Genomic DNA, 22,879 nt, shown 5'->3' with positions numbered 1-22,879 from the left:
TTTGGCCCCTCTGAGGTACTGCCTTAGCAGTGGATGTGAAAAAATAGGTGGGTGCATATTGTAATGAGCTGAAATGGCAGAGGCATGGATCTTAATTGATGAGAAGGACAGGCCTTTGTGTCCAGCATCTCAGTTAGGTATTGTAAAATCTGAGGAATATTTGGTACAAACGTGTCAATTCCTTGTGCCTGGTTCCAAGCACAGAATCTTTTCCATTTTTCTGCATAAGATTTTCTGGTACTGGGCCTCCTGGCCTCCAAAATAACATCCATCACTGCTTTAGACAAAGGTGTATTCTGAATGGCTACATTATCTGCCATGCTGTCAGATTTCTGTTCTGAGTTGGCTGTGCATGATCTGATTGTTTTGTTGGGTCAGTAAATGAGGAATTAGAGGCAATGTCCAGGCTGGGCATTGAGACAAGCTCTTTAGGATTGGGTACCAGTGCTGGTGGGGCCAGTCTGGAGCAATCAGAATAATTTTTGGCTTCTCTTGTCTGACCTTTAGGAGTACGTTGGGGAGGAGAGGTAGAGGAGGAAAGGCATATACTGTTAGGGTTTTCCAGCTGAATGATAGAGCATCCACTTTCCATGCTTGCTTGTGATAAGTCCTTGTGCAGAATCTCTGTAGGGGAGGCAAATAGATCTATGTCTGGGCATCCCCATTTCATTGTTATCATGCTGAAGACTTGTGGATCAAGTTTCCACTCGTGGGGATCAGTGAGCTTTCTGCTTAGTTCATCTGCCAGAGTATTTATTTTTCCTGGCAAGAATTGTGCTTGCAGGTGTACTTGATAAGTCAATGCTGTGTCCCACAAAGTCATGGCTTGTCTGCAGAGGGGGTAGGAATGAGTGCCTCCCTGTTTGTTTATGCACCACATGACTGTAGTATTGTCCATCCTTATCAGTAGTTGTCCTGGATGGAGTAGATCCTTGAAAGCTGTCAGGGCATACTGAACAGCTAGCATCTCTTTTTGATTGATATGAAGATGCCTTTGGCTTGTGGGCCACGTGCCCTGAATACATTTTCCTGCCATGTGGGCCCCCCAGGCATAATCTGAAGCATCTGTTGTTATTGACTGCCTGGCTGTGGGTAGGGTGAATGGCTGTCCCTTGTTGTGGTGACAGGCCTGTGCCCACCATCAAAACTCCTGTTGCAGGCAAGGAATGAGGGTAATTAATGTTTCCAGGCTGTGAAAATGTTGAGTCCAAACACTTTTTAGATACCATTGTAGTTTCCTCATATGCAGTCTGGCATATGGAATTAGCAGAATGTAGGATGCCATGAAGCCCAAAGCCTGCAGAATTTTTCTTGCAGATAACTGGGTCTTTGTTGCCAACATTTTGAAGTAAGAAGTCAGTTGCCTTTGTCTGGCGTGAGATAAGCCATCTGGGAAGTTGTATTTAAGCTTGCACCCAGGAATATTATCTCTTGAGAGGGTACTAGTTTTGATTTCTTTTCGTTTACTGTGTACCCTAGGCAAATTAGAATTCTTTTTACCAATGCCAGATGCTTTAGTAAAATGTTCTTGTTCTCTGCTTGAATAAGGCAATCATCCAAGTAAGGATATATTTGAGTTCCGCTGTCTGCAAAATGCAATTACTGGTGCCAGGCATTTTTGTGAAGACCCTGGGCGCAGTAGATAAGCCAAAAGGCAGTGCAGAGAATTGGTAGTGCATTGAGCCAGCTATGAATGTGAGGTATCTTCTGCAAGATTGTCTGGTTGGAATATGCAGGTATGCCTCTTTTACATCCAAAGTTACAAGCCAAGCCTTCTTGTCCAGCATGGGCAGAAGCTGCTGCAGAGTCAACATTTTGAATTTTGGAACATTCAGAAATGTGTTTAGAATAGACAGGTCCAGTATTGGTCTCCAGGCTTTGTCTTTTCTGGGTACCAAGAAAAGTCTCGAGTAAAATCCTTGTCCCTGCTCTTGCTGTGGTACTTGCTGAATGGCCCTCATGTCCATGAGGGATGAAACTTGTTTTTGTGCCTCTGCCCATTGATTGTGTGGCAGTTCCGGCATACCTTTTGCCCTTGGCAGGGTGTGAAAGTGGAACCTGTAGCCCTGGGACATTATATTCAAGACCCATTTGTCCTGGGTGATCATGTGCCAATTTTGTGAAAAAAGTGCTAGTCGTCTCTGCTTTTGGAGGTAGAAGAGCCCCACTGTTTAGGCCTGTATGAGCCCTGGGGCAGGGATCTGCCTCTGGGTTGTCTGTATCTGCCTCTTTGTGGCCTGTCTGACACAGGAAAGGACCAATTCTTTGTAGGCCAGTTCCTGCTAAATCTGGGTGGCTGTACCTGTAAGACATCCTTTACTGTTTGCATAGACTTCGCTTTGTCCTCCATTTTCTTCAAGACCTCCTCTGCTTTAACACCCAATAAGGTATCATGCTGTAATGGAGAATCTAATAATTTTGCTTTAACGTGATCAGGCAGATTCTGTTCCTTTAACCAAGCATGCCTCCTAATGACAGAACCTGTAATTGTAGCCCTGCAAGCAGCAGTGGCCTTAGGTCAACTGGTGCCCTAGGCAAAAGGGCTCCACGGCACCCCCCCACTACACTACCTGGTGCCCCCATTCTCATCTAACTATATCAAATATATACTAGAAAAGTGCCCCTGCTAGACCGGCTCCCTAGGCGGCCGCCTAGTTGGCCTATGCCTAAGGCCGGCTATGCCTGCAAGAAGCCTCCAGTGAATCAAAACCACATTGCAATGTATGCTTTCCCACCTGTTCAGTTGCATGCAATAAACCCTGCATTTCCTTATTTTCTGCACAATCAGAATTTGACAACATTTTCTGTTTTAGCAGTGACATTAAGTATTGCTGATATTTATGCATATGAAATTGACAATTTAAAGCCCTCACAGCCAAAGTAGCAGAAGTGTAAACCTTTTTTCCCCATCTGTCTAGTGCCCTTGAATCTCTATCAGAGGGGATAGGGTTTTTTGCAGTAGAAGCCTTGACCCCTTTGAGACACTGAGAAATAGTTTCTGGGTCAACAGCAGGGTTTTTATAAAGACATTTATGTGAATCTGAAACCCTGTAGTATCTGTCTGGTTTAACAGGGGCAGGAGGTAGAGAGTCAGGAGAAAGTCCGGACTCTGAAAATACATCTACAATGTCTAACAGGAGGAATAGCCAAAGGCCTGTGCTGAGGTAATAAAAGAAAATCTCAGCCTTTTCTTAGATTCTGAGTAATCTTGGCTCTCCCAGTGGAAGTGCTCCCTCATGGTATGCAGGGTTTCCCCAAAAGAATAATCCTCAGGCGGTGAGGCTGAAGGAATAGATTCTTCAGCATCAGAATCCTCATGAGGAGGAAGAGAGTATTCCTGTTCAGAAGAGGAATCAGAGGAAATGGAAACCTGATCAGAAGATTCATATTCTGTCTCTTGCCTAGGCCTCTTGTCAGGAGGGGGACGGGAACCCCTGATCAAAGTAATTAGTTCTTCGGCCATTTTGAGCATCTGTTTTTTAGGCATGGTAGTGGTGCTGCGGTAGCGTTGTTGCCTCACAGCAAGACGTTGCGTTCGATTCTCAGCTAGAGCATCTTCTGTGTGGAGGCATGCGTGAATGGGCGTGCCTTTGTTGAAGGTTGTGCGTCATGGCTGGTAACTCGGCACGTAAAAATCCACTACCAAACACTAGTGGACCGGAGTTCTGCTGTGGCGACCCCTAACCCATAATCCGAAAGACACAACAACAACAAGTCTGTCCAGGAGAATGCTGTACTTGTTTCTTTGTATTTAGAACTGCTTTAGTCTTTGCTATGGAAGCTGAAGTAGGCTTTACATATAACTGTGTAGGTCTGAAAACACCCTCAGAAGCCGATGCCTGCTCAGCGGCTCCGGACCCATCTGAGGGAATAGTTTCTGAGTGTCCAATACCTTGATTATCCAGAGGCCTAGCTGGCTCCACGTGGGAGTCGTCAGCAGCCTGTGGCTCTGAGATAGTGGGCACCAGGGGCTGCGAAAGTGCCTCACTGAGAACTGGCGACTGGCTTAGTGGAAGCCTCATCGTCGGTTTTGGACCTTGGATGCCTGTCCTTTTCTTTTTCCTTGCGTTTTTTATAAACTCCGGTCGTCGGCTGTTCCGACGGCATTATATAATTGAATCTATGGCCAAAGTAATAAAAGGCAAAATCGTACCGACGCTTAGTAGTGCGTTGGTTAAATCTAGCATAAAACCGACAGCTAGCAACGTTATGATCAGGGCCTAGGCAAGGAATACAGTAAGAATGAAAATCCTTATGAGGTATTTGCTTCCCACAAGAAATACAATTGTTAACTTTTTCTGGCATCGGACTGGAGCAAGAAAAAAGTTTCCAAAACGAGGTACTTCGCTTTAATGAAGACTTTGGATCCGAAATTCGTTTTGGAAAATCTCAGGAGTCGGCTGACCGGCACTTGCGAACTGCTTATGCTTCAGGCACCGTGCGGCAAGAAAGACTGAAGAAAATGGCGTTGGCTGCATCTTTTATACCCGTGGCGCACTGACGTCAGGGAAGAGGTGACAGCAACCGACGCCGGACCTAGACTTTGGAATTCGGGCCGATTGCGGGTAGCCTGCCAGCATGATAACCCCAAGTGTAATGACTGCAACAGTGAAACACGATGAACATCTAAGACAATTATTAAAGTCAATCATTTTCAGTTCATATTATGGCATCAACTTTGGAGAGGGTAAAATGCTGCTAAATGACAGACTCATACAAGCCTGGGGCACACATTCCAACAGCTCCATGATGTCTCCCATTTATATAGTCTAAGGAGATACATCTCAGTTCATTTATACAAACAGACTACGACAGTCATACCAATACTTGAGGTCTAATGACCTGATCACATGCATAATGTGTAGGATCCTGATCCCTGTTAAACTGACAGACTCTCTCCTTGTGTGATGACAGGGACATCAGTGTGCCTCACAATGGCATCTCCAGTGACTAGAATGTTAGATTCTGTGGTGGCTTGCCTGATGGGCTTAAATGTAGAGGCTCCATGATATGTGGCTGTATGTGTTGATGTGGGTGTTTTGAAAGACTGCATTCAGGGCTGCTGAGGTTATGTGTACTTTGTCTAGGTCTTCTCTGGGATTTAGGGAAGGTTCCATTTAAGTGCCTCAGCATGAGTGGGGTCTGTGTGTCTGTCTTTTGTTTGTCTGTGTGGTTTGTGAGATATATATTTACACAGTTTGAAAATTAGCTGTTTATCAGTAAACATGAGGCAATTTCTACTCTGTCTCAGGATGCCCGTATCCACCAAGATGGTAACAGAGCTAGTGGGAAAGTTCATATCCATGGCAACAGATCCTTTTTTATTAATTACTTTATATTCTCACCACAACTGACTAATGTCAGTAGTATCTGGTTTGGAACTCCTGAGGGGTGGGGTGGTGGTACTGCTTGTCACTGCAAACAAGCTGCCCCGTGTGCAACAAGGTATTGGTGAAATTCCAAGGGTGACTTCACAGTAAAAATGTCAACTCAAGATGACTATCTATACAGGGCAGTTCCAAACACTTTAGGGGAAACTAACAAGTAGACCTTGATGATCTATGGATGAAATATTTAGGGAAATATTCTGAAGTTAGGGTAGACAGCAGCTAATCAAACAATACTTGCTGAAAAAGAAAATGATCTTTGAAACGAATTATGAAAATAGTGGATTTGTCTGATTGGCTACTACTACTGCTTCACACTGCTGGGATAGAATACCACTTTGCTTCTACTCTCACCAGAAGCAAAACAGTAGCACTAATTCCAAGATGAGAAGCAGGCCACAGGCTCTTTGGTGAACAACAGTCTTGTCCCAGATGATTCAGGGGTCTGTAGGCTTGTTGCAGTCTTTTCCTGGTAGATGTCTTGAATAGCAACCAGACCAATCGGGATGGTACCATAAAGTGACTCACTACCCAATCAGAGACCATCATGAATCAATGCCCTCTGCTACTTCGCTCACAGCAAAATATAAGCACAAATTCCAAGTTAGCACCTATGAAGCAGTTATCAGGTTTCCTGGTGATCAGTAGTCTCCTGGAAATAATGTCCCTATGCTTGTTCTCTCACAAGGACAGAAGCAGCAATCTGAACATGACTGCTGACAGGCAGAATGTAGGATCTCCAATAACTGGTGGTCTTGAACTAGATGTTGCAGATTTTAAAGGTAAGATGAAAAAAAGTACAGTTGTGTACACTTACCATAAATGTAGATGTTCGAGTGTATGCACTGTTGCAGTCATTACATTTGGGTTATCTGCTTGCAGGTATCCCTCAGCCAGCCTGATTATCAAGTCTTGGGTCCTGCGTCAGTTGCTGTCTCATCTTCCATGACGTCAGGTAGTCAGGCGTATAAAGCATGCAGCCGACGCCATTACATCAGTTTTTCTTGCCCCAGATGTCAGGTGCCCCCATAATGGAAAGCAATTATATACAAGGTTACACTTCTAACAAAAAGCAAATACACCAGAAAGCTTAAATACAGTAAACAAGAAGTGAGGTATAGCCAACAGAAGTCAGGGGGGTGGAGGGAGGGTAAAGTACAGTTTTGTACCTACCATAAATGTAGATGTTCGAGTGTTCACACTGCTGCAGTCATCACACTTGGGTTATCCTGCCATCAGGCGGTCCCGCAGTCGGCCAGAGTTCCAAAGTCTTGGTCCGGCGTCGGTTGCTGTTGCTTCTTCCCTGACGTCAGTGCGCCAGGGGTATATAATATGCATCCAACATCATTTTCTTCAGTTCTTCTTGCCCCAGATGTCAGGTGCCCCCAAGTGGGTAGGCAATACATATTGCTAATCAAAAATATACATATAAAATAAAAACAATACCTTCCAACAAATACACCCCAAAGGTTGTATAGGATAGAAAAGTATAGATAAGTCCATCTAGTTCAGAAGGGATGGAGGGAGGGTAACCTGGACTGCAGCAGTGTGAACACTCGAACATCTATATTTATGGCAGGTACAAAACTGTACTATGTTCATCGTGTTACACTGCTGCAGTCATCACACTTGGGTATAATTCCAAAGCTAAGGTTGGGTGGCTGGTCTATAAAGAATTAGGATTGGCTATGAAGCCCTGCAGAACTGCAGTGGCAAATCCTGCTCTGGATTTAGAGTAAAGAGGCAGGGGGTAATGCTTGGTAAAGGTGTGCACTGAAGTGGCTGTTGCCCTGGTGGAATGTGGCCTAATGTAATTAGGGACTGATTTTCCATGCTATGTGTAGCAGTACCGAATACAGTGTCCTATCCATTTGGATATAGTCTGCTTTGAGATAGCCTTGCCCTGTGATCCTGCAGCATATTCTACAAACAGTTGTTCAGTTTTCCGGAAAGCTTTTGTTTTGTCCAAGTAGAAGCGTAGCTGCCTGTGTATGTCCAAAGAATGCAGAAGTTTCTCCCCTTTATTCTGGGGGTTTGGATAGAAAGTTGGCAAATGGATGGTTTGGTTAAGAGCCACACTAGATACCACCTTTGGCATAAAGGTATGGTTTTGTCCTTAAAGATACCCTGTCCTGATGACTAATTATAAAAGGTTCCACTGCCATTAATGCCTGTAGCTCTGAGACTCTTCGTGCTGAAGTTACTGCCAGGAGCAGAGCTGTTTTCCATGATAAAAATTTTAGATCGGCTGTATTGGCTGGCTCAAAAGGTGGTAGGGTCAGTTTTTCCAAAATTAAATTGAGGTCCCAAGTTGGTGTTGGTGCTCTCCGGGGCGGTCTTATGTTTTTAGCCCCTCTGAGGTACTGCTTTAGCAAGGGATGAGAGAATAAAGGAGGATCCGTGTTGTAATGCGCTGAAATGGCACAGGCGTGGATCTTAATCGATGAAAAGGATAGGCCTCTGTCCAGCATCTCAGTTAAGTATTGTAAAATCTGAGGAATGTTTGGAACAAGAGGGTCAAGGCTTTGAGCCTGGTTCCAGGCACAGAATCTCTTCCATTTTTCTGAGTAAGCTTTCCTGGTGCTAGGCCTCCAAAATGACATCCATAACAGCTTTAGAGAGAGGTGTTGTCTGTTTGACTTAAGTATCTGCCATGCAGCCAGGCTTAGGGTTTTGAGCTGACTGTGCAGGATCTGATTGTTTTGTTGAGTCAGAAGGTGTGGAATTTGGGGCAAAATCCATGGTGGGCCCTGAGCCAAGTTCCTTAAGATAGGGTACCAGTGCTGGCGTGGCCAGTCTGGAGCAATCAGGACCATATGTGGTTTTTCCTGTCTGGCTTTTAGGAGTACCTTTGAAAGGAGAGGCAGTGGTGGGAAGGCATAAACCTTTAGGTTTTTCCAGCTGAACAGAAGAGCATCCACTTTCCATGCTTGTTTGTGATAAGTCCTTGTGCAGAATTTTTGTAGTTGGCAATTCAGTGGGGAGGCAAAAAGATCCATGTCTGGGCATCCCCATTTTTGCGTTATCATGCTGAAGATTTGTGGATTCAATTTCCATTCGTGAGGGTCCATGATATTTCTGCTTAGGTCGTCTGCCAGAGTATTTTTCTTTCCTGGCAGGAATTGTGCTTGCAGGTGAACTTGGTACATTAGAGCTGTGTTCCACAAGGTCATGGCTTGCCTGCATAGGGGATAAGAATGAGTGCCCCCTTGCTTGTTTATGTACCACATTACTGTGGTGTTGTCTGTCTTTAGTAATAGTGGTCCTTGAAAGCTGTTAGGGCATTTTGAACAGCCAACATCTCTTTTTGATTGATGTGAAGATGCATCTGGTCTGTGGTCCACTTGCCCTGAATGCATTTTCCTGCCGTGTGTGCTCCCCAGACATAATCCGAAGCATCTGTTAGAGTTTGCCTGGCTGTGGGTTGGGTGAAAGGCTGACCCTTGTGCAGGTGACATGCCTGTGCCCACCATCGAAACTCCTGTTGTAGGCAGGGAATAATTGGTATTACTGTTTCTAAACTGTGAGAGTGTTAAGTCCAAACACTTTTTAGGTGCCATTGTAATTTCCTCATATGCAGTCTGGCATATGGTATTAGTAGTATGCAGGATGCCATGAATCCCAGGGCCTGCAGAATTTTTCTTGCAGGGAGATGGGACTTTGCCAGTAATTGAAAATATTGAGTTAGTTGAACTTGTCTGTCTGGCGTGAGGTAAGCCATCTGGGCCGTTGTATTTAATCTGGCACCCAGGAATGTAATCTGTTGTGAGGGCACTAGTTTTGACTTCTTTTCATTTACTGTGTACCCTAGAGAAATTAGCAACTTTTTCACAAACGCCAGATGCTGTAGAAGAATGTCCTTTGTCTCTGCTTGAATGAGGCAGTCATCCAGGTATGGATATATCTGAATTCCTTTTTGTCTGCAAAATGCAATTACTGGTGCCAGGCACTTTGTGAAGACCCTGGGCAGTAGATAAGCCAAAGGGCAGTGCAGAGAAATGGTAGTGCATTGTACCAGCTTTGAATCTGAGGTATCTTCTGCAATTTTGTCTGATAGGGACATGCAGGTATGCCTCTTTGAGGTCCAGAGTAAAGCCAAGCCTTCTTGCCCAGCATGGGTAGAAGCTGCTGTAATGTCAACATTTTGAATTTCAGAATATCCAGGTAAGTATTCAGAATTGAAAGGTCTAGTATGGGCCTCCAGGCTTTGTCCTTTCTGGGGACCAGGAAGAGTCTTGAGTAAAATCCTTGTCCTTGTTCCTGTTGTGGTACTTTTTTAATAGCTCTCATGTCCATGAGGGCTGAAATTTGTTTTTGTGCCTCTGCCCATTGATTTTGTGGCAGGTCTGGCATTACTTTTAGCTTTGGTAAAGTAAGAAAGTGGAATCTGTAACCTTGAGACACAATATTCAGAACCCATTTGTCTTGGGTGATTGTTTGCCAGTTTTGAGAAAAAAGTGCTAGTTTTCCCCCTAAGAGGGCTTCTAAAAGGGATGTGCTTGGCATACGAAGAGGAAAGTCATTGTGACTGTTTCCTGTAAGGTTGAGACTTGTCCTCACCTCCTTTTGGGGTTGAGGTGCCCCGCTGTCATTGCCTGGTTGAGATCTGCCTCTTGGGCGTCTGTATCTGCCTCTCTGTGGCCTGTCTGACACTGGAAAGGACCAATTCTTTGTTGGTCAATTTCTACAAAACCGAGGTGGCTGCACCTGTAAGAAATCCTTGACTGTTTGCATAGATTTAGTTTTATCCTCCATTTTCTTTAACACCTCTTCTGCCTTAACACCAAACAAGGTATCATGCTGTAAAGGAGCATCCAATAATTTTGGCTTAACATGATCAGGTAAACTCTGTTCTTTTAACCAAGCATGTCTTCGAATAACAGAACCTGTAACTGTGGCTCTACAAGAGGCCTCTAAAGAATCAAAACCACATTGCAGAGTATGTTTTCCCACCTGTTCAATTGCATACAATAAATCCTGCATTTCTTTACAATCAGGAGCTTCTGAGCTTGCAAGCATTTTCTGTTTTAACTGAGCCATTAAATATTGTTGGTACTTAAGCATGTGAGACTGGCAATTTAAACCTCTTACTGCTAAAGTTTTTCTAACCCCATCTATCCAAAGCACTGGAATCTCTGTCAGAGGGTACTGGATTTTTTGCAATGGAAGCCTTAATCCCTTTTGGACCCTGGGAAATAGTCTCTGGATCAGCAGAAGGGTTTTTGTAAAGAAACTTGTGCGAGTCAGGGACTCTGTAATATCTATCTGGCTTGGCTGGAGCAGGGGGCAAAGAGTCAGGAGATGAGCTGGATTCAGAGAACACATCATCCACAATCTCTAGCACAGGCGGAATAGCCAGGGGCCTGTGCTGAGGCAATAAGAGGAAATTCCTGAGCCTTTTCTTGGATTCTGAGTAATCCTGACTTTCCCAATGGAAATGCTCCCTCATGGTATGTAAAGTTTCCCCAAAAGAATAATCCTCAGGAGGAGAGGCTGAAGGGATAGATTCTTCAGCATCAGAGTCCTCATGGGGGGGGTAGAGAGTATCCCTGGTCTGAAGAGGAATCAGAGGAAATGGAAACCTGATCAGAGGAGTCATAGTCTGTATCCTGCCTAGGCCTTTTCTCAGGAGGGGGATGGGAACCACTGATTAGAGCAATGAGGTCTTCGGCCATTTTGAGCATCTGTTTCTTAGGCATGGAGGACTGTCCAGGAGAATGCTGTACTTGTTTCTTTGTCTTTAATGGTACCTTTGTCTTAGCTGTTGTTTTAATGGTAAGTTGTGAAGGTCAGAAAACACCCTCAGAAGCCGATGCCTGCTCAGCGGCTCCGGACCCATCTGAGGGATTAGTTTCTGTAGGCCCAATACCTTGAGTTTCCAGAGGCCTAGATGTCTCCACGTGGGAGTCAGAAGCGGTCTGTGGCTCTGAGGTAGCGGGTGTCAGGGGCTGCGAAAGCGCCTCACTGAGAACCAGCGACTGGCCTAGAAGAGGTTTTGTCGTCGGGTTTGGACCCTAGATGCCTGTCTTTATCCTTGTCTTTGCATTTTTTCGGTATTGAGGTCGTCAGCTGATCCGATGGCATAGTATAATTGAACCTTCGGCCAAATTAGTGAAAAGCAAAATCAAAACGTCTTTTTATAGTGCGTTTGTTAAATCTAGCACAGAACCAACAGCTAGTGACGTCGTGATCAGGGCCTAGGCATGGAATACAGTAAGAGTGGAAATCCTTATGAGGTATTTGCTTCCCACAAGAAATACAATTATTAACTTTTTTCTGACATCGGTCTGAGGCAAGAAAAAGGTTTCCCCAACGGGGTACTTAGCTTTATTGAAGACTTCGGATCTGAAATTCGACTTTGAAAATCTCAGGAGTCGGCCGACTGGCACTTGCGAACTGCTTCTGCTTCAGGCACCGTGCGGCAAGAAAGACTGAAGAAAATGGCGTCGGATGCATATTATATACCCCTGGCGCACTGACGTCAGGGAAGAAGCGACAGCAACCGACACCGGACCAAGACTTTGGAACTCTGGCCGACTGCGGGACCACCTGACGGCAGGATAACCCAAGTGTGATGACTGCAGCAGTGTAACACGATGAACATCCAGGACTGCAACAGTGAATACACACAAACATCTACATTTATGGAGAAGTATGTAAACAAGTGGTACAGGATATGTACGAGGGTAGTGTGACAGCGGTGAGGTATGCTGTGGGAGTGACGGATGCGTTTAAGGTGGAGGTGGGATTACATCAAGGTTCAGCTCTGAGCCCTTTCTTATTTATGACTGTGATGGACAGGTTGACAGACGAGATCAGACAGGAGTCCCCGTGGACTATGATGTTTGCAAATGACATTGTGATCTGTAGTGAGAGTATTGAAAAGGTGGAGGAGACCCTGGAGAGGTGGAGATATGCTCTAGAGAGAAGGTCAGCAGGACTAAGACAGAATATGTGTGTGAATGAGAGGGAGGATAGAGGAATGGTGAGGATGCAGGGAGTAGAGGTGGCGAAGGTGGATGAGTTTAAATACTTGGGATCAACAGTTCAGAGTAATGTTGAGTGCGGAAGAGAGGTGAAGAGAGTACAGGCAGGATGCAGTGGGTGGAGAAGAGCGTCAGAAGTGATTTGTGACAGTCGAGTACCAGTAAGAGTGAAAGGAAAGGTCTACAAGAGGGTAGTGAGACCAGCTATGTTACATGGGTTGGAGACAGTGGCATTAACAAAACGGCAGGAGTCAGAGCTTGACGTGGCAGAGTTGAAGATATTAAGATTTGCACTGGGTGTGACGAGGATGGACAGGATTAGGAATAAGTATATTAGAGGGTCAACCCAGGTTGGAAGGTTTGGAGACAAAGCCAGAGAGGCAAGATTACGTTGGTTTGGACATGTGCTGAGGACAGATGCAGAGTATATTGGTAAAAAGATGCTAAGGATGAAGCTGTCAGGTAACAGGAAAAGAGGAAGGCCTAAGATAAGGTTTATGGATGTGGTGAGAGAGGACATGCAGGTGGTTGGGTGTGACAGAGCAAGATGCAGAGGGTAGGAACAAATGGAAACAGTTGATCTGCTGTGGCGACCCCAGACGGCAGAAGCTGAAAGAAGAAGATCTACATTTATGGCAAATGTACACAACTGTACTATGTTCTTCGTGTTTCACTGTTGTAGTCATTACATTTGGGTGGATTCCCAAAGCTAAGGAAAGGAGGAGGCAATTAAGAGAGCATTAGGACCGGCTATTAGGCCCTGCAAGACTGCAGTGGCAAAACCAGCTCTGGATTTAGAAAAAATTGGCAAATGGTAATGCTTGGTGAAGGTATATACAGAACTCCAGGCAGCAGCTTCTAGTATGTCCCTGGTAGGAACACCTCTGAAGTAGATGCAGCCCTGGTTGAATGGGATCTTATCCCCTGTGGGGTAGGTTTTCCACCGTGCTTATAGCAGAATTGAACGCAATGGCCTATCCACTTAAAACTGGCTTGCTTTGAAATGGCCTTCCCCTCTGCCCCTGCAGCAAAGGCAACTAGCAGCTGTTCAGAGTTCCTGCGAGGCTTAGTCCTGTCCAAATAAAATCTAAGCGGTCTGTGCACGTCCAAAGAGTGCAATATTCGTTCTCCTTTGTTCTGTGGATTAGAAAAGAAGGTAGGCAAATGAATGGACTGATTAAGGGCCACAATGGATACCACCTTGGGCATAAAGGAAGGAATGGTCCTGAGGGATACCCTGTCCACATGAAAGATGATGGACTCCACTGCCATGAGGGTCTGTAATTCTGACACCCTTCTTGCTGAAGTGATGGCTAAAAGGAAGGCTGTTTTCCAAGAAAGGAATTTCAACTCTGCAGTTGCAGCTGGCTCAAAAGGAGGTAGAGTGAGCTTTTCCAATACAAAGTTAAGGTTGCAGGCTGGAATAGGGGCTCTCCTGGGTGGTCTTAAATTTTTGGCCGCTCTGAGGAACTGTTTCAGCAGGGGTTGAGAGAAGAGGGGTGGCTCAGTATCATAGTGTGTGGACATGGCTGAGGCATGAATTTTAATAGAAGAGAAGGAAAGGCCCTTGTGAAGCATCTCTGTTAAGTATGGAAGAATATCCCGGAGTCTGGCTCCAGGAATAGAATCTTTTCCACTTTTCAGCATAGGATTTTCTAGTACTAGGCCTCCTTGCCTCCAGGATGACATCCAGCACTTGCTTGCTGAGGGATGGTACAGGAGAACTCGGGTAATTAGCCAGGCTGTCAGGTTCAAGGTTTGAAGCTAGGGGTGCAAAATCTGGCCCTCCTGCTGGGACAGCAGGGAAGGAGTCTGAGGCAGGTGCCATGGTTCCAGCAGTGATATACTGCGCAAGAGGGGGTAACCAGTGTTGGCGTGGCCAGTCTGGTGCAATGAGTATTGTCCTTGGTTTGTCCTGTTTGATCTTTAGTAGAACTTTCGAGGAGAGAGGTAGAGGGGGAAAGGCATAAACTGAGAGGCTTTCCCAGGTGAAGGACAGGGCATCCACTTTCCAAGCTTGTCTGTGGGGAGACCTTGTGCAGAATTTGTCCAACTGGTAGTTCTGAGGGGAGGCAAACAGTTCTATCTCTGGGCTCCCCCATTTATTTCTCAAAATGTTGAATATCTTTGGTTCCAGTTTCCACTTGTGTGGGTCCATGAGATTTCTGCTTAGGTCGTCTGCCAGTGTATTTAGCTTGCCTGGCAGGAACTGAGCTTGTAGGTGCACTTGGTAGCTCAAGGCTGTGTTCCACAGAGCCTGCTTATGTACCGCATAACAGTGGTGTTGCCCATCTTTACCAATAATTGTCCTGGAAGAATGTGGTCCTTGAAGGCTGTCAGAGAATTCTGTACAGCTAACATTTCTTTTTGATTGATATGCAGGTGCATTTGACTCTGGTTCCATTTGCCCTGGATGCACTACCCTGCCAAGTGAGCCCCCCAATGCATAGTCTGAAGCATCTTTTGTTAAGGTTTGGGCGGCAGGGGGTAGAGTGAATGGTAGTCCCTTGTTTTGGTGGTAGGCCTCTGCCCACCAAAGGAACTCTGTCTTTATACAAGGAGTGATAGGAATCATTGATTCCAGGTCCTGAGAATGTTGACACCATAGGCTTTTTAGATACCATTGTACTTTCCTCATATGCATATGGAATTAGTAGAATGCAAGAGGCCATGAACCCCAGGGCTTGCAGTATTTTTCTTGCAGATAGCTGGGTCTTTGTGGCCAGTAGTTTGAAGTAGACTGTCAAATAAACTTGTTTCTCTGGCGTGAGGTAGGCCCATCTGGGAAGTTGTATTCAAGCTTGCTCCCAGGAATACAATTTGTTGGCAGTGTACTAGGTTCGATTTCTTTTCATTAATGGTGTACCCCAGTGAGGTTAGCAATTTCTTTACAAATGCCAGATGATTTAATAGTATGTCTTGGCTTTCTGCCTGAATTAGACAATCGTCCAGGTATGGGTATATTTGAATATTTCTTTGCCTGCAGAATGCAATGATTGGAGCTAGGCACTTTGTGAATACCTTGGGCGCAGTAGATAAGCCAAAGGGCAGTGCAGATAACTGATGCATGTAACCTGCTCTAAAGCCTAGGTATTTTTCTACAAGATTCCCTTATTGGGATGTGCAGGTAAGCTTCCTTTAAATCCAATGTTGCTAACCAGGGATTTTTGCCTAGCATGGGAAGCAACTGATGAAGAGTTAGCATTTTGAATTTTGGGATTACCAAAAAGGTGTTTAGGATAGATAGGTCCAGGATAGGATGCCAGGAGTTCTTTTTTCTGGGTACCAGGAAATGTCTCAAGTAAAAACATTGTTCCCATTCCTCTTCTGGGACAGGTTGAATAGCCGTGATACTTAGAAGCGAGAGAACCTGCTGTTGAGCCTCTGCCCACTGATTTGGGGGTAGGTCTGGCCAACCGTTTGGGGTTGGTAAGGTTTGGAAGTGGAATCTGTATCTTTGGGAAACTATATTCAAAACCCATTTGTCTTGGGTGATAAGCTCCCAGTTTGTTTGCATGCAAGGCGATCTTTCCCCCTAAAAGAGCAGTCAGTTGAGCAGGGCTTGGAAGTTTTAAGGTTAAGTCATTGTGACAGTTTACCATCGGGGGGGGTGTCTTACTACTTCCAGCTTTGGAAGTGGCAGCCCCCCACTGCTTAGGCCTGTAAGTACCTTGAGACTTGAGTCTGGGTGGTCTGCTGGTCCTGGGTTTGGACTGAGAAGGCCTGGAAGAGACAGGAAAGGACCAATTCTTAGAAGGCCAATGCCTACTAAACCTGGGAGGATGTACTTGCAGGAAATCTTTAACAGTTTGCATTGATTTAGCTTTTTCCTCCATCTTTTAAAGTACTTCTTCTGCTTTGTTGCCAAACAGGCGGTCTTGGTTTAAGGGAGCATGCAGTAATTTAGCTTTAACATGATCTGGCAAAGTTTGCTCCTTAAGCCAAGCATGCCTTCTAAGTACAGACCCAGTGACAGCAGCCCTGCAAATGCCTCTAAGGAGTCAAAACCACATTGCAAAGTATGTTTACCAACTTGTTCAGCAGAATGCATTAAATCCTGTAATTCTTTACTTTCAGCACAGTCAGGAATCAACATCATTTTCTGTTTAAGTAATTCAATAATATGCTGATGATACTTTAACATATGAAACTGGCAGTTTAAGGCCCTAATGGCCAAAGTAGCAGAAGTGTATACCTTCTTACCCCATCTGTCCAGGGCCCTGGAATCTCCATCAGAGGGGGTAGGGATTTTGGCAGTAGTAGCCTTAATGCCTTTGGGTCCCTATGAAATGGTCTCTGGGTCCGCAGATGGAGTCTTAAAGAGGAACTTGTGAGAGTTGGGTAACTCTGCAATACCTGTCAGGTTTCCTGGGAGCCGGAGGTAAAGTCTTTGGGGCCAGGCTAGATTCCAAGTCATCATCATCTACAATGTCCAGGAGAGGGATAGCTAAAGGCCTGTGTTGAGGTAGGAGCAATAATTCCCCAAGCCTCTCTTTGGAGTCAGAATAATTCTGGCTTTCCCAGCGGAAATGCTCCCTAAGAGTGTGCAAAGTTTCACCAAAAGAAGGGGAGGGGAAGCAGAGGGAATGGAGTCCCCTGCATCAGAATCCTCATAGGTAGATAAGGGAAGTCCTGGTCGTCAGAAGAAACAGAAATTTCAGAAGCCTGATCAGAAGAATCAGAAAGAAAATCAGTTTTAGGTCTCTTAGTGGGAGAAGGCTGGCTTCCCCTGATTAGAGTAATAAGGTCTTCAGCCATTCTTATTTGTTTTTTAGGCATATGGGCCTGACCATGCGGTCTGGGTGTCGTTTTTTTAGCCGTGGATCAGGTTTTAGGCCTTAAAGAAGAAGATGGCGTCGGTTTGATATGCAAGTCAGTAGGCCTGAATACACCCTCAGAAGCCGGTGCCTGCACCATCCAAGGTAGAAACATCCACAGGTTCCACAGTCGAAGAAGCAGCTTGCTGCATACTGGACTCTGAATGGGTCTCGGTAGAGGCCTGCGAATCTGAAGTAGCGGGTATCAGGGGCTGCGAAAGCACCGGAGTTCTGGCGAACTGGTAACTAGCTTAACGGAAGCATCGTCAGTAGCTTTGGACCTATGCGGTCTGTCTCTGTCTTTATCTTTACATTTTTTTGGAAGTTGGATGGCTTACCGAAGCCATTTCTGGATAATTGAACAGAGTACCAAAATAGTTTGATGCGAATATGAACAGACGAATAGTTTGAGGATTGAATAAGGCACAAAACAGACAGTGAGGGACGTCGTGGTCTGGGCCTAAGCAAGGAATGCAGTACGAATGAAAATCTTTATGAGGTATTTGCCTTCCACAAGAAATACAATTGTTAACTTTTACTGACATCAGTTTAGAGCAAGAAAAAGGATCCCCAATGGGGTACTTAGCTTTTTTGAAGACTTCAGTTCTGAAACTCGAAAATGAAAATTTCAGGAGTCGGCCGACCGGCACTGCTTCTGCTTCGCGCATCGCACGGCAAGAAAGACTGATGTAATGGCGTCAGCTGCATGCTTTATACCCCTGAATACCTGACGTCATGGAAGTTGAGACCGCAACCTATGCAGGACCCAAGACTTTGATAATCAGGCTGCGGAGGGCTATCTGCAAGCAGATAACCCAAATGTAATGACTGCAACAGTGAAACACGAAGAACATTGGGTTGATATCCCAAGAAATGCAGTGTGCACTAAAGCAAACAGATATTGGGGGGGGGGGGTCACTCAAGTTTTAGCAATCTGAAGGGAAAGCCACTAATTTAAAAACAGCAAGCTAGGTTGGAAGGGGATGGGCACTTAGTATTCTGGCTCTACAGAACACAATGGGATGGCCAATAAATTTAATAAGCTGAAGGGGAGTGATTTCACAAAATGCTAATTTTGTGCTTACTAACAATAGCCAATGAAAGAAGGCAGAAAAAGAAATATGCTGTCAAACATAAGAGACAGGTAAATTAGAGACACAGCAGAGTTTAAAAACACAGCAGCACCGGGGTGTTAAGAGTGGGAGAAAAATAAACAAAATAGAAGTTCTCAGAAATAATGTAGTAGAGAAAGAACTTGTGATCAAGAGTGGCTCCTGAGTGTTTGTGGGACCAACAGGAGAATCTGTGATAAGATTTTTTAGTAGCGAGTCTCCTAGCTTCTTGTAGGACTTGAACAACTTTCTCAGAGATCAGGTGTCTGAGGTATTAAAATCCTATCATCCACAGGGTCAAGTTGAGAGATGAAAGATTTGAGTGAAGCAGCAAACCTTTTTGCTGAATTATCAGGTCAGGTTGAAGAGGTTTTTTTTTAACAATAATTTCCCTTTGTCAGATAAAAAAAGCAGGGGAAAACAATGCTGCCTCAGACAAAAGGGTGCCAGTAAAAGTAGTTTGGGTGCTTCCTTTTGTGCCTTTAGGATTTTTGGAAGAGGAGGCAGAGAAGGAAAAGCATAGAGGAACTTCCCTGTCCACTGGAATAAAACGCATCTGTACTCTAGGCTGTGGGATAAGGGTGTCTTGGTGCAGAAATGGGGTAGCTAATGGCTGGTGACAAAAAAAGGTCTGTGGAGTGCCCCACCGAAGGGCAATTGTCTAGAAAACCTGTCTGTTCAATGCCCATTTAGGGAGTCCTCCAGAGAGCAGTTTAAGAAGTCTGTTCTGTTAGCACATTGTCCTGAAAAGGAATTATGTGGCCGTAAGCATGTCCATCTGGGTGGCCAAGTTCCTGCCTCCTGTGCTAATCTGCACAGCTGGTTAAGACTTCATGCCTTCTTGTCTTTGTATCACATGACTGTGGTGTTGTCCATGTACACAAGGAGTGAACCAGGTTTTTGAAGGCAGGCCAAGGTCTGAAGAGCTAGTAGAAGAGCTCTCATTTCTTTTAAGTTGATATGTTCCTTCAGAAACTCAGGTTGCCATTTTTCTTGCACACTCTGTGATCCTGTCCATGCCTCATCCAAGGTCTCTCTCTAAACCTGTTGAAAAGGATGTGGTGTGAATGGCAGCAGACCTGGATTGAGGATGACCTCTCTCTCCCACCAAAGCAGCTCTGTCATGAGACAAGGCAGGAGGGAACCAAGGGTGCCATGGGGGGGGGGGGGGTGACAGTGCTTGTACCACCCAGATTTCATGTACCACTGGATTTTGTCATGTGAAGACTGGCCAGCAGGAGCACAGGGATGATGGCTGCCATGAACCCCAAAGTTCTTAGCATCTCACTTGCTCAGCAATGGGTTGTGGAGGAGAGGTTGAACTTTCTCCTCGTCAGAAGGCATGCATTTTCTGTGTGTCCAGTCTGCAGCCTAAGGAAAAACAGGTCCTCTGTAGGGACCATATGGTACGTTTTGTACTTTATACTGAAACCCAGACCTGTTAGGAGCTGGAGGGTGAAGCACAGAAGCTGAAGGAGAATTTCTGGTAAGCAAGACTGGATCAGCAGGTTGTCCGGGTAGGAGAAATTCTGGATTCCCTGAGTGAAGAAGTAAGCCACTACTGGAGCTAGACACTTTGTATTCTCTTGGATCTGTGAAAATATCAAAAGGCACAGCAGTAAACTGAAACGCAAGGAACCAGAGGAAAACCTAGTGAATCTCCTGCAAAATGGACAAATGGGTATGTGTAAGTAGATTAATGGGTATGTGTAAATAGCGTCCTTCAGATTCAGTGGCACAAAATGTTTGGGAGAGGATAAAAGGCAGAAAAGTGTGAATAGTAAGCATTTTGAAAGATGGAACCCCAAAAGTACTTACGACAGACAGGTCTAAGATGGGTCTCCAATGGCTCTTTCCTCAGCATTAGAAAAATCCAGCAGTACAATCTTTCTCCCATCAAGTACTTTGAGACTTGTACGATGGTGCTCTGAATTCAACAAGTCTTGAATAAATGGGGGCAAGAAGGGACATTTGGTTGTGAGATTCCTTTCAGATGGAGAATACTTTCCCAGCACATGACATAGCCATTCCTGACAATGGACAGGACCCATTTGTCGGTTGTAATAGCTTCCCATTTGGCTAGGGATAGTGACAGTCTTTAGAAGACAAGAGTAATGGAAGGCATGGGTGAGGTACTGCAGAGGCAGTCACAGATTTTTGCTTCCAAAAGGAGCTCTCCCCAGCAGGGTCTCTATGGAGTTTGGCAGAGTACCTCTTCCTGGGGGGGGGGGGGGATTTAGATGAGTAGTTCCTATGTTATTTAGGAACTGAGGACAGTGTAATCTGACTGCAGTATTTCATAAAATCTAGAAGTTTAGATTTGAAATCCTCAGAAACAGGCAGAATGTGAAGCCATGCACATCTGCAAACAGATCCAGTGGCAGCTGCCGAAGCAGTATTAAAATCCTATCATCCACGGCATTGTAACTGCACTTAATGCTGCATCTGGCTATTTCAGTGGCCTAGGATAGTAGGTTCTGCATTTGTTGCTTCGACTCAGCTGTAGGAGGATCCACCTTAACTTTAAGAAGTGCAAGACAGAGATCAAGTACTTCGTCATTTGAGTCTGGTAGTTAATTGTCCTAAACTCAAGGGTAGCAGAAGTATAAACCCTTCTTTCCCCATCTATTCATAGCCCTACTACTTTTGACCATAGGTACTGCATTAGCAACAAGCAAAAGCTTAGAGCGTTTATCTGAAGAGAAATACTGCAGACGGGTCTGCAACTGAATTGCTGCACAAGTATTTAGGTCATCAGGCATCTTGAAAACCTGCTTGGTCTTTTAGGAGCTGACAGCTGAGTATCAGATGCAGGGGCAGCCATTTCCAAAAGACTGTAATGTCTCTTTTGATCAAAGATTTAAGTAGATTGCCATTCTAAGTGTTCCATCTTGTTCTGGATAGTCTATCCAAAGGAAGATTCTCCAATTGGGAATCAGGGAACAAGGAGTCCACTGCATCAGAAGAGACATGGCCTGAAGAAAGCAGCTGTAGGGAATACTCTAGTGAATGGTCAGAACTGTAGTGTTGTTCTTCGTCAGAGGAAGAGGAAGCAAAAGCAGGTTTTTGAGGAGCAGCCTGTAGCTGTGGAGACCTGAAGGAGAGAGGTTTCAAAGACAAATTAGTTTTGAACAACCCCTGTGAGAAATCTGTCCACTCCTTCTCCCTAGCTGCAGAAGGAGAGGCTACATGCCTACGTTTGTTTTTTTTTTCTTTTCAGGTGTGAAGCCCACCTGCATGAGATGCAGAGGTTCAGAATCCAGTCGGACTTCTTTTAAAGAGCCTGGAAACTCTTCCCTAAGATTTGCAGGATGCCGTGGGGTCCCTCACAGATGAGTCAGGGTTTCACTGCACAGTCTGTAAGGCCTCAAGAGCCACACACCGGCCTCCGACAGGGTCTAGGTAGTGGGCAACTGAAAGAGTCTGGTGTACCACAGGTTCTGGAACCTCAGTGGATACATGGAAGTCTAAAATGTTGGGAGTGTGGCTCCATTCTAGGCCTCTAGAGCTTTTTCTCTGGCAGAAGTGGGACATCAAAGGATGCCCAATTCACCATTCCTGGACTGGGTTAAGCACGTAATACGCTGAGTTTCCAGACAGGTGATGAGAGAGGAAAGCCTTGACTGAAAAGTTTTGGGAATGAATGACTAACAGATTGAGCAAGATATGCAACTGTGTTCTGGGCCTAGGCAAGAGAGACACTTGGTATGCAAAGTCCTTGTATGGAATCTGCCTACTGCACATGCACTTACTCCTCCCTAGCGGATATCCATCATCTTTCAACAAAACAGAGCAAGTAAAAGGTAAGGTTCAACAGGGCACTTACCTGGATAAACAACAGAAGCAATAGTACCAACAACCAAACTGGTCAGTCTGATGGATGCACAATCTGCTTTTCGGCTGGCAGCAAGATAGACTAAGGATAGACACTCATATGTCCATCTTTACACCCCAACACAAATGAGATGAAGTCATGTGTTAGATACCTAGGGTAAGTAAAAGCTTTGGTACCCCAGCCAATCAGCCATAATATTAATGCAATAATTCTGCACTCACCATTGTTTAAATAATTTTGGGGACTGCAATCCAGTGCTGAGTTTTCTTCATTGCAGCTTTTGGTTTCCTTCTTTTTTGCATCTGCATTAGAGCTTTCTTGTACAGTCAGTGATTCTGCCGCATTACCTTTAACAGTGGACTGTATTTTTGTTTTTGACTGATCTGTGTAAGATCTAGGTGAAGTGGAATTATGCACAAAATTGTCTTGCAAGGCACTGTCAGATTCATTTTCTATAACAGAATCCTCATTGATTTCACCCTCTGTGAGTTCCATGCTGGAATCATGTTCACCTCTATCGCCTTCAGTTTCTACTTTGTCATCCTTTGTACTGTGCGAATACTTCTTTTTCTTTGCAATAGTGCCACAGCTCCACTGACTCCGTCTTCTATGTCGTTTCCTTGACGATGCTAAATTAATAAAACAAATAACCTTAAGACATTAACAATGGAAAAGCTTTATAAAGTATATGCAATCTTTACTTCAAGTATGCAACCCTTAACTTTATTGCAACAAAATGGAA

At 44.9% G+C, this 22,879-nt stretch overlaps 1 protein-coding gene across 1 annotated transcript in view; it reads right to left on the bottom strand.

The window, feature by feature from the left end:
* ATAD2 (ATPase family AAA domain containing 2) overlaps positions 1 to 22,879 on the bottom strand; it is a 1,885,102-nt gene that overhangs the window by 293,736 nt on the left and 1,568,487 nt on the right. The window contains exon 20 of the mRNA XM_044066177.1: positions 22,359 to 22,766. Coding sequence (XP_043922112.1) covers positions 22,359 to 22,766 — 408 coding nt within the window. The remainder of the gene's footprint in view (positions 1 to 22,358; positions 22,767 to 22,879) is intronic.

The sequence above is a fragment of the Protopterus annectens genome, chromosome 3.part1, assembly GCF_019279795.1.
Source record: "Protopterus annectens isolate FY-2018-M chromosome 3.part1, PAN1.0, whole genome shotgun sequence".
Lineage (NCBI taxonomy): Eukaryota > Metazoa > Chordata > Ceratodontiformes > Protopteridae > Protopterus > Protopterus annectens.
Note: the sequence above shows the minus strand (reverse complement) of the source record. Positions and strands in the feature narration are given on the sequence as shown.